This window comes from Marmota flaviventris, chromosome 1 (assembly GCF_047511675.1).
Source record: "Marmota flaviventris isolate mMarFla1 chromosome 1, mMarFla1.hap1, whole genome shotgun sequence".
Lineage (NCBI taxonomy): Eukaryota > Metazoa > Chordata > Mammalia > Rodentia > Sciuridae > Marmota > Marmota flaviventris.
In genome coordinates, this window is record NC_092498.1 from 76,712,081 (window position 1) to 76,723,639 (window position 11,559).

At 39.6% G+C, this 11,559-nt stretch overlaps 1 protein-coding gene across 3 annotated transcripts in view; it reads right to left on the bottom strand.

Annotated features, from left to right (window-relative positions):
* Window positions 1-11,194, bottom strand: part of Crppa (CDP-L-ribitol pyrophosphorylase A) — a 312,498-nt gene extending 301,304 nt beyond the window's left edge. For all 3 annotated transcript variants that reach the window (XM_071608033.1, XM_071608031.1, XM_027932651.2), the window contains exons 1-2: window positions 10,772-11,194; window positions 1,806-2,082 (exon numbers count right to left, since the gene is read on the bottom strand). In XM_071608033.1, the coding sequence (XP_071464134.1) occupies window positions 1,806-2,082; window positions 10,772-11,028 (534 nt within the window). In that variant the 5' untranslated portion in view covers window positions 11,029-11,194. The remainder of the gene's footprint in view (window positions 1-1,805; window positions 2,083-10,771) is intronic.
* Between the last annotated feature and the right edge of the window lie 365 nt (window positions 11,195-11,559).

Sequence of the window (11,559 nt, forward strand, 5' to 3'; positions counted from 1 at the left end):
AGTAGAAATCTCAATTGCATTACATGATTACAAGTCAGAACAGTATTAAAGTTGGCAGGATGTAGTGCCTAGAGTTAACTGAGGCTATGAGAACACTGCCCCAAAGGTTGTAAAGAAATTTTGAATAAACAAAACTGGTTACTAAGTGGCTCCAGGGAAAAAAATACGTTGCTTACTATTTCAGATTAGCTTACTGTAGTTTTGAGCTCTTTCACAACTCTTAAAAAGTAGTAAAAAACCAATAGCAATTTGAAATGTTTCTTGCCTACAAATAAGCAAATAAATTCTGTCCAGTGAAGGTTCACTAGACTCAGCTATGGAGATCCCAGTTTTATCTGTTTTTGAATTCATTTCAACATTTCTTTGTAAGCCACAGAAGTTTGTGTTTCTCTGGATTCATTTTTGAACCAGTTGTAATATTTGTCTGGATTTCTTATGATAAATTAAGGAAGCCTAAACAGTGGTGCACACCTTTAAACCAAGTAGTCAGGAGGCTACAGCCGGAGGATCACAAGTTAGAGGCCCGTCTGCAGAATTAAGCCCAACCTGTCTCAAAAATAAAAAGAGCTGGGGATGCAGCTCAGTGGTACAGCACCCATGGGTTCAATCCCCAGTATGCCATAAATTCATGATATTACTTTTTTTGAAAATTATCTTTTAGTATCAACAAAAAACAATGTCTCTAAAAGAGACCATATTTCTGAAGATTGCATCAAAAAAATAAGTTGTCAAGTTTGGGTTTTGAACTAGTTCCTTTAATGAGAAAGTTTTACAGACTTCATAAAGCATAATTTGTTGGTTTCATTTAAGGTGATAATGTGACTATCTTAAATTATGTTCTGATTCAAAAACAGAAAATTACATGGTCTAATAAGAATTCCCACAAATGTTGAACTAAATAACTGATACATTTTATATGCTTTATTTAATCACATGTAAAACAATGATATCCCTGGCATATTACTGGAGCAAGATAAAACTTTGCCTTTTCAGACACAACCAAAAGTATTTCCAACCAGAAAACAACCTTAATTTAATGCTGTTTATTTTTACAAGTAGGGAAAATGTGGTCTAAGAGGTTTAGAGTTAAGGACACTAGATCATTAATAATCAGAAAACCTAGAAATTTCGGCCTTGAGTCTATCCAACTTGACAACCTAGTTCTACTGTACTATACTTCCTCTGTGCAATAAATTTTTTCCACAGTCCTAAATTTAGACCGCAATTTTTCATTATTATTATATTAATAGAATTTTACCTAGGAATAGGGGAAATACAGTATGTTCTAGGGATTACAATAGGTGTTTTGTTATCCTGTGTTTATTTTGGTATAATAGAGAAACAGTCCTGACATCTCAAAATTATTCATCTTAAAGGGGTACCAAAATCTTGTATGGTGATTTGTACTAGAAAATACACCGATTTTGAAAATTCAAACACAAAACTGAACTCCATGAGCCACGTATTTGTTAAATATCTGTATCCTGTACTTTTGAGACTTCTTTAACATTTAACACAAATGCTTATTTAATTCCAAAGTTCCATTTAAACCTATAGTCTACTGACATCATTATTGCATTCTCATCCAAACAGCTCATATTACATTATGATAAATGATAGCAAAAAGTGTTCCAGAACAGTCTTACAATCTTCAACACTACGAAGTTCCTAAAACAAATTACCATAACATCATTATGTCATCAAGCCCACTTTAATGACATTTAAATGCATTCCTATCAAAATTCAGCAAAGTAACACTGTAGTGTTTGCCCTTTTATCTACTCTCAGGAGTGGAAAATACTTACCCCATGTTCCTTAGCAGCTGTGACAACTTTGAGGAGGATATCTTCCTCAAAAAATGGTCTCACGGCATCATGGATAATCACAACCTCTGGCTTAGAAAGTCTGGAGTTGGGCTGATTGTCTGCCAATGCTTTTAGTCCATTGAAAATCGACCTGTGGCGAGTCACTCCGGCTTCAACTAGTGAGATGCGTTTATGCTTATACTTCTTAATGATATTTTCCATTGCTTCCATGTTCTCTCCAGTTACCACCACAATAATGTCCTTTATCCAACATGCTCTAAAAGAGAAGTATTTAGACATGTCATATGTATCGATTCTTAGACCCCTACGGCTAATAGAAAACTGAACTGCTGCAATAATAAATATCATTGTATTTACATAGGGAGACTAAAAACTAATAACCAAGTAAGTTCCATGCATTTTTATTAGGGGCAGTAAAAAGGCTGATGGAAAAGGACCAGTAAATGTTTCATACCATAGGTATAGATAGTGCTTCACATGTATGAAGATATTTAGTCTAGTATATGCCATATCAGCTGTTACATTTTTTAGTTAAGTTAAATTTGAGCCGGGTGTGGTGGCACATGCCTATAATCCCAGTAGATTGGGAGGTTGAGGCAGGAGGATCTTCAGTTCAAAGCCAGCCTCAGCAATTTAGTGAGTCCCTAAGGTGAGATCCTGTTTCTAAACAAAATAAAAAAGGCCTGAGGATGTGGCACAGTGGTTAAGTGAGTTCAATGGCTGGTATTGAAAAAAATATATATAATAATTAGAGTATCAATAAGTTACCTGGGGAACAGTAAATAGGATTGTGCTTTTAAATTTCCGTTTGTCATAATGTTTCCCCCCCCTCAATGGGATAAGAACAACTTGAAGCACTTTGGAATTCCAGAAATTGACCGTCCCTTTCAAGAAGTCCACTGAGTTGGCAACTGACTATTGAAGTATTAAAGCTGGAAAACTCACTGAACAAAACATGGCTACATCAAGATAAAGAATGTACTTTAATTGGGGAAAAACTAATGATTTTGTATAAATGTGGATTAGGTGAAAAATCTCACAATTCAGTGAAGTTAAATGAATTGTTCCAAGTTAACAAATGTAAAATTAGTTTTCTATTGTAAGATCATTTCCTAAAGAAAGACCTACTGACTTACTGGACTGAAAATAATTCATACTACGATTGGTTACCAAGTTTAAAAAGTCTGTCAGACTTCTCTTGGACACTAGTGCTAAGGAAAGCAAGCGTCATTGTAGACTTAATGTTCCATAGCCAACAGGCCCAAAGCAGAACAGCTGCTTCTGACCCATGTCATCAACTCTGAATAAAGGACATTTAAAATTTTTTAATGTAATTATTAGCATGAGAAATCAGATATTCATGCTAGAACAGTTAAGACTTTAAAATAAATCAAGTCCTATAATACAAAATAATAAACAAAAATTAAGTACTTACTATGTCTTAAGCATTTTTCATGATTTAACTCATGTAATCTTCATAATAACGTCAGTACTTTCATAATATGGGAAGCAAATCAGGATGGTATGAATATATAAATACATTTTTCTATATTACCATTTTATTCTAAAAAGGACTTGAAGTAGAAAAACATTTTTACGATTTTTCATCAAGCCAATATATTACATTTTCTTTCAGCTTTTGGAACATAGGCTCCATAATAGCAGAGACAATATCCGTTTTGTCCATTGTCATATCTAATTCCTAGTAGGCACTCAACAATTGTGGAATAAAAAAATGACCAGGAGCAGAATAACATTACACACCCTCAGGCTTAATGATTATGGAAAAAAAAAAAGTGCTTCTCACTACTCTGAGAAATTACCAAAAACAAACAAAAAGCATAAAAACAGATTCCTCATGAAAGGCAGTTTTGTTCATTGTTTTCAATGTTTCTAGATGTTGAACTTGACCAATTTCCAGTTCCTATGGCTCCTACAGAATCAGGAATACCCATGTTGGCAAACACCAAAAGGAGATTCTAATCACAAATTAAACCGATGCAATAACACAGGATGCCAAAGATCTAACTATATATAGATATTTTTTCCCCTCTGCTAGGGATGGAACCAAGTGTCTTGGGTATGTTATGTATTCTACCACTAAGTCATACCCCTACTCCCAGCCTATAGTTCTTACAGGCAATGAAGAAGACTGTAATATAATGGTTATACTTTAGTTTTTCTTTGGAGTCCATTCCCCACTCTAGAACTTGCTCTACTTTACACCCTAGAATTTATACTGTTCATAAAGTCAGTCCCTCCTCAATGTGGAGTTTCCTAAGGTTTTGGCTTGACTGCTGTAGCTGTGACCCATCATTCTCCCATAATTTCATCTCCCCTATAATTTAATGAATGCAGCCTCTTAGCAATCTCCTTCTCATCTCATCCCAACATGAGCCATTCTTGCCACTTCTGAATGATATTTCTCAAGTGTGAATTCTGAGGCCAAGCCCTACTGGAGCAAGGCCCTTGGAGACCTGACCTCAGACAACTTGCCACACAGACTTCCTCTCTCCCATCCTGCTCTTACTCTCACACCCAGATGCTCCCTGAAGAAAGGACAGTGCATTCTCTTACCCACAGGTCTCTGCTTGATCTGCTTTCTTTGCCTCTCAACAATGCTCTCACCTTCATTTCTCCCCAGTCCCACCTACTCCCAAGTCCTACTTGCTCTTAGCTCAATTCAGACATAGTCCCCACCAAGGAAGTTTTCTGTGACACCCAGCAGGGCACAGACTCCTCCTCTCCACTAGGCTTCATCTCCAGTCTTATTATATATCATACCACATCCTAGTAATAATTTTCTATCACCCTTGCGAAGCTGCCAACTCACAGAAAGCAAAGACTACACCCCCGACTGGCACATATTTGGCTTTCAGTAATACTAATCATAAAAACAACAGCTAAGAAGTATGGAATGTTTGCTAAATGCCATGGGCTGTGTAGAGCATTCTGAATGCAATATTCACTTTTCATCCACATCAGCCCTATGAGGCCAGTCACTGTTATCTCAATTTTATAGGTGAGACCACAGAGGCAATGACCTAACCATGATTACACAGCTAAAAAACAAAGGGACCAAGAGGCTATAGTCCCAATCTGATTTTGGAGTGCTTACCTTTAACCTCTAGAAGTGAGATAACACTGAGGGAAGGCATAACAATAAAGAGAAAACATCATTCTGGATCATTTTGCCTCTAGCACTTCATTTATGGTACTAGGGTTGAACCATATGACATTGCTGCTTTTCTAGCCAAAAAGTCAAATTTCATATAATTTCTAAGAACTCAAGCCAAAGTAGTCATCCCTTCAACCACATATTGAGTCATTCAATGAACATCAAGTAAACATACAGCACTTGGCAGGTACTATGCTAAACTCTGGTGATACAATAATGAACAAAGACTGACAGCATTTCCCATGTCAAAGATCACATGTCAAATGTCTGCTAAATAAATTAACAGAATGTTTGATTAGGGATTTAAAAAAAAACTAAGTTCTAAGAAGTTATAAAAAGCAATCTAATAATATGTGTCAATTATTTAATGTGACACCACATTGCCTTCTTTTTAAAAGGAGTCATAATACATGTTCAATTAAATTAGCGGCAGGATTGCCCTATAAAGCGAGAAATAGAGATTTATCCTACTCTATTCACCTTTGTTACTTTTCACAGCATATTCCATGAGGAGAAAAAAATCCTTACAGCAACTTTTAAAGAGATCATGTAGATCATTTTTAAAAGGCAGCCTGACACAGTGGTACACAGCTGAAATTCCAGGCACTCAGGAGGATTGAAAGTTCAAAGCCAGCTTCAGCAACTTACTAAGGCCCTAAGCAACTTATAGAGACCCTGTCTCAAATATAAAAAGGTCTGGAGATGCAGCTCAATGGTTAAGTGTCCCTGGGTTCAATCCCTAGTACCCAAAAACAATTTTTTTTTAATAATTAAAAGAAAATGGGGCTAGGGATATAGCTCAGGTGGTAGAGCACTTGCCTGGCATGCACAAGGCCCTGGGTTCAATCCCTATACCACCAAAAAAAAAGAAAAATAAATGAAGGAACAGCACAGGACAAAGTTTTCAAATATGTTTTCAGTGAATTAATGGGATTAAATTTTACTAAAATTTCCTTGAAATAGCTATAAAATAATTCTCTATGTTCCAAAGAGAGCAAAATAGATATAAATAATTACAGAGATATACTTGTGGCCTTAGACAATTTCAAACAACATATAAAGCTCTAATTAAATGTTTTAAGCCAGTGTTCTTCAAACTAGATTTCGAGTCCCATTAGTGTGTCATGAAATCAACATCATTGGGTAAATGAAAGAGATATTAGAAAAGTTAAAATGCATAGCACATAACCAGGGGAAAAGTTCCACAAAAGTTTAGATAACACCATCTTGGACCACTTGAGAAAGAACAGGTCTATTATGTTATTTTGTTCAATAGCCAAGGATATTTCCAATACTTACAAACTGTAATAAGCACTGTTTGTATTTCAAAGGATTTATTCGCATTCTTTTCTATTATAGAATTAAATTTTAATACTGTAAAAGGCTTTTAATAATGTAAAAAAAAAAAATCACAGGACTGAAAAAAAACCTTAAGTACCTCACACAGTGCCTACAGAACAAATATTTGCTGAATAAAGGCATCTAGTCTACCTCTTAGCTGAAGGCAAGTCCACACCAAACCCCCAGCAGCCCAATTCTATCAAGTTCTCTTGATTATTTCCTTCCTAGCACATTCCATAGGCAAATATAAATCTAGCCCCAAGCTCCATAACACCTACAGACATTTTAAGAAATTTAATATCTCAGAATTTATTTTCTCTTGTAACAATAGTTATTACTTACAAGCAGTATACTGCTCTGACAGTTTAATAAGATCAGTTGAAAACAGGACCTTTAAACAAATGCTTTCTTTAAAAGATGGGGGATGGGGGGGGAATCAAACCCTATAAACACTTCTCAAGTGCTCTAATCCAGGCTGCATAAATTCAACCTCAAAGGGACAGTGGCAGCTGCTACTCACCATCAGGACAGCCTGGGTGAAAATGTGGCTTCTGAACTGCGCTGTGGCCATTGTCTATGGGTTCCCAACTACCCATACCTACTCTGATGTTTTAGCAAAAAAAAACTGAATTGGTGTTAACAGCCTGTTCTTGATTGCCTTCGCAATGTCAAAGTCTCCTTGCTATGCCTGTGAAGACTTCCAGTTATCAAGCTTCAGCCTACTTGTCTTGGTCTTGTTTCGAACAAGTCCTATGGGGGCCTGTGGGAAGGCAATACAAACTTCATCATGTGACTTATACAGATTATAGTAGCCCTGTTCCTTTCCTTGACTCAAACTTGACCCCCTTAATAAAGCCTTAAGACAAAAAAAAAAAAGGTAAGTCAAATTCATCCATGTGATCACTCACTACACGCATCCTATTACACCTTTCTCTTGGAATCCCTAATCCAATTAATCACTAACACTAATCAATTCTATTTCTTAAATATTTTTTCCTGTCTTCCCACTCCACTCCAATTACCTTAGTTTAATTCACATGATAAATATTGCTCATTTGGACTAACATTCATGTCTCATTCTAGTCCGATTCAACAGCATTTTCAGTGTTTTACAGAATTGTAGTAGGATAGACTCAGGAGGGTGTGACAGAAGGATTACAAATTCAAGGTCAGCCTCCTGGAAACTTAATGAGACCTGGTCTCAAAATTTTAAAAAGCAGTCAGGAGGGCTGGGGGTGTAACTCAGTGGAGAAACACCCTGGGGTTCAATCCCCAGTTAAAAAAAAAAAAAAGATTGTAGAACAGAACGGGTGTTTAAAGCACACAAGAAAACAAAAATTGAAGGAAAAAAGTGAGAAAATACATTCAAGTTGATATGTTGGGGGAAAAAAAATCACCTTGGTGTATTAAACAATAACATGAACCTCCACTGATTTTCTAAGCAATAAGCAACCAAATCTCAAATTGCAAGACTGAGTTTCCATTGTCAACAAATGATCTACAAAATTTTTACCAACATACCTAGAGTTGTAACAGAGGCACTAATCACTGTAACTGAAGACAGAAATGTGGGTTGGAAAGTCAATATATTAATATATGATGACATATATTACTATTACCAGTAATAAATTTTAAAAAATGACATCTAGGAGGGTTGGTTAGTCTGGAATAGCCAAAAAAAATGGGCAAGATGACAACTAAAAGATCAAGAAAGAGGCCATTTTTGGCCATGCTTATTCAGAGTCATGGGAAGGGAATTACTGACAATAGATCTGAATGCATTTTTGTAGATCTGGACAGCACCTCAGTCTCAGATTTATATGGGAAGACCAATTACAATAATGTTTTCTGTTGAGCATGAATCACATTAATGAACAAGTGGTCTTAAGCAGGTCCTCCACATTAGACAGCTCAAGAAACCTCAGGAGTTATGGGAAAAGCCTGGCCAGATCTTGTTCCCATCTACCTTCAGAGCAATTCCCATTCCACAACTCTGAATAAGCAGGGACAAAAATGGCCTATCATGGACTGGCTCTAGCTCAGCGGTTCCTTCGACACAGAACTTATAAAAATGGCCTATCGTTCTTGTTCATTTTTTGGTTATTCCAGGCAAAATTCCTTAGGTATTTGAAACCAGAAATTAGATTACTGGGAGGGATTTTTACTTCAGTAGGATCCTCCAGTAGTTTCCCTTTCCTCCACCTTTTGTTTTTTTCCCCTTCCCTCAACTGGAAAAAAAAAAAAAAAAAATCAGAGTACCTTGCCAGTCTGTGACCCAGTCAGCTGCAGGATTTTCCCAGCAGGTTTCAGCCCATGCCAGGGCCTTGAGCATTCACAGACACTGATAAAGATGTTTATTTCCCAGAGAAGCAAAAAGAAAATGGTGTCAAACCTGAGCTGAAGTTCCTTAAACTCTCATTAACCACATCCCCTGTTTCATGAAGATACACCTTGGTAGAATATCCCTTTCACTGTGTCCTGAGGTTAGGCTGCAGTACTCTATAAACTCCCCCTAAAAAATGCTTTATACTGATGACTCTTGATGTTTAGAGCTTCTTTCTTTGGAATTTCAACCAGCCCCAACTTAGGATTTTTTTTTTGGTGGTGGGGGGGGTGGACTTCAGTTGAAGATTGTGAGGAACAAAATAAAGTGTTACTCCAGATTCAAGCAGTACACTTCCCTGCTAATAATACCACTGTCACATGATTTCTTGGAACAACATCTCCTTGCAGAAACTCAAATCACAAAGCAATAAAGCACACATACACACATACAAAAAAAAAAAAATCGCAACAGTTACATAAGGGACTAATACCTCTGATCTCAGTTCCTTGTTAGTAAAATGAAAAGAAAAAAAAAAAATCAAAGTCTCTTTAAGTCATAACCTTTTATAATTTATACTTCAATTCCCTTAATAGACTATTAAGACTTCTTGACTGCTGTTATCACTTAGGGAAAATGGAAAACAAGTGTTCTTTTGCCTTATTTTCCATAAACAAGACTTTGCCAAACACTATAATTTTTAGGGTCCACCTATCTCCAGCTACCTCAGAAGATACAAAAATGCAAATTTAGGGTTTTTTCCAAGGGAAGGACTGTTAAATGTATAAATGACTACAATCCCCTGTCTAATTACCAAGTAGACAACGATCATGCTGGCCAAGATCCATTATGTCCCATAGTATTGCCTGCATATATGACCTAAATTGTTACAATCTCTAAGGCACTAGAACATTGTAGGTCTGCGACTTTAGGGTGTTTCAGGGAAACAGACTGAGGTAGAAACTGGAACAGTTTCAAAGTCTGTATGAGTTTCAGATGTGACCACTTGTCTGATTATGTTCATCAAAGGTATAATGGCTCCTTACACTTTCCGATTCCAAATGCCAATATTCAGAAAGTAAAATAAACTTAAAAGCAACAATTTTGGCCCTTTGGCTTCTGAGTTGTGTGTGTGTGTGGGGGGGGGGTCCCTTTCTGGATAACAAGCCAAGGACAATAGCCTCCTGAAAAGGCTGTTTATGCAGGAGAAGGTCACCTTGCTTGAAATACAAATGGTTCACTTCAATCCAAGGTTTAACTTAACTACCCCACTGGCTTCAAAAAGATGTTTGAACGCCTTGCAAAACTACATGGTTCTTTGTAATCCCGCTACTTCCCACTCCTTCAGCCTCTCCCCATCTATCACATTACTTGGTGCTAAAAGCAAAAATATGGTACCCCTTTTTCACCTCCTCGCTATTACTGCCTTAGGACAGCCTTCCACCATTCCCCTCTCTCTCCTCCATTTCTTGAACTAGCTCCCTTCAGTCCCTTTTCTAAAAGGATAAAGCGACTACTGACTTCAATTCTACTCTTAATCCCATTTCCACTACTAAAACGTTTGGTCCAACCCCTCTCCACCCTCAGCACACCGTTTTCTATCTTACACAGAAGGTGTTCTGCAAACGTTTGCGAGTGAAGGAAAAAAACGCGCAGAAAACTGGAAGTGCTTCGACTAAACCTCAGTGCACGCATGCGCAGAGACGGTGAACGCGAAACGTCTCCCAGAATTGCTTCTCTTTGGGCCCCACAGGGGCCACAGGTAGGACCCAGTGTCCCTGAGCCCCAGCCCATGCGTCAGTGAATCCAGCTTCACGTGCTGGACTTCACCTCCCGCCACGTTATCTGAACACGTAAGGCCCTCTGAGGGCAGTTTTAGCTTCCGTGTCCATCTGCTAAAAGGCTAGAGCTGCCCGTCCCTGAGGCGCTGGCGGGAACAGAGCTCCAGCTTCAGAGACCGAGCCCAGCGATCCGGCCCATTAGTCCCTAGAGGGGAAAGCACCGGCGCAGTGGAGCGGCGGGGCAGGGCAGGGCAGGGCAGGGCAGGGCACGGCACGGAGGCCGGCCTGGGACTCCGCGGAGGCACGCCCGGCGCCGCTTTACCTCTCCATGGCCTGCAGGGTGTAGCTGATGAGCGGCCTCTCCAGGACTGGGCAGAACTGCTTCGGGGTGGGGACGCCCATTCTCTCTCCGCACCCCCCCGCCGGCAACACGGCGGCCACGGCGAGCGTGCTGCTCCCGGGCTCAGCCCCAGCAGCACTCAGCAAGGAGACCGAGGCCGCCTGGTCCGCGCTGCACCGGCTGCTCAGGCAAGGCCCGGGCTCTGCGGGCCTGGAGCCGCTGCGCTGTCCCTGCTCCATGACTGCGTCGGGTGGCGCCGCGAGACCCGACCCTCAGCGGCCTGTGGTTGCTCCTGTTCTCAGCCGGGATCACGGCGTGGGCTGCAGACAAATAAAGTGCTCTGCGAGCCTCCGGACCCCGCTACGGCTGGCCTAAGGGGATGAGCCGCAGCTGCAGCTGAGCCTGTTTTCCCTGGCCTCTGCACCCGGCCCAGCGCCTCCGGGAGGGCTGGCTTCCCGGCTTTTAGGTTTTCCCGGGGCAGGCCCAGCGTGGAGCAGGTGTTTGTCCTTACATACTTAAGGGCCACTTCACGTTGCACACGCAACAGAGGTCAGTCAGAACTCTTGAGTTATGAGGAAGGCAAGGCAAGGGCCGTGAAGCAGGTTTGTAATCCCAGCCATTCCGGAGGCTGAGGCAGGAGAAACTCAAGTTCAGGGCCAGCCACAGCAATTTACCTAGGCCCTATCAAATAAAAACTAAAATTGCCTGGGAATGTGACTCAGTGGTTAAGCACCCCTGGGTTCAATCCCTGCTACCAAATATTATGTATA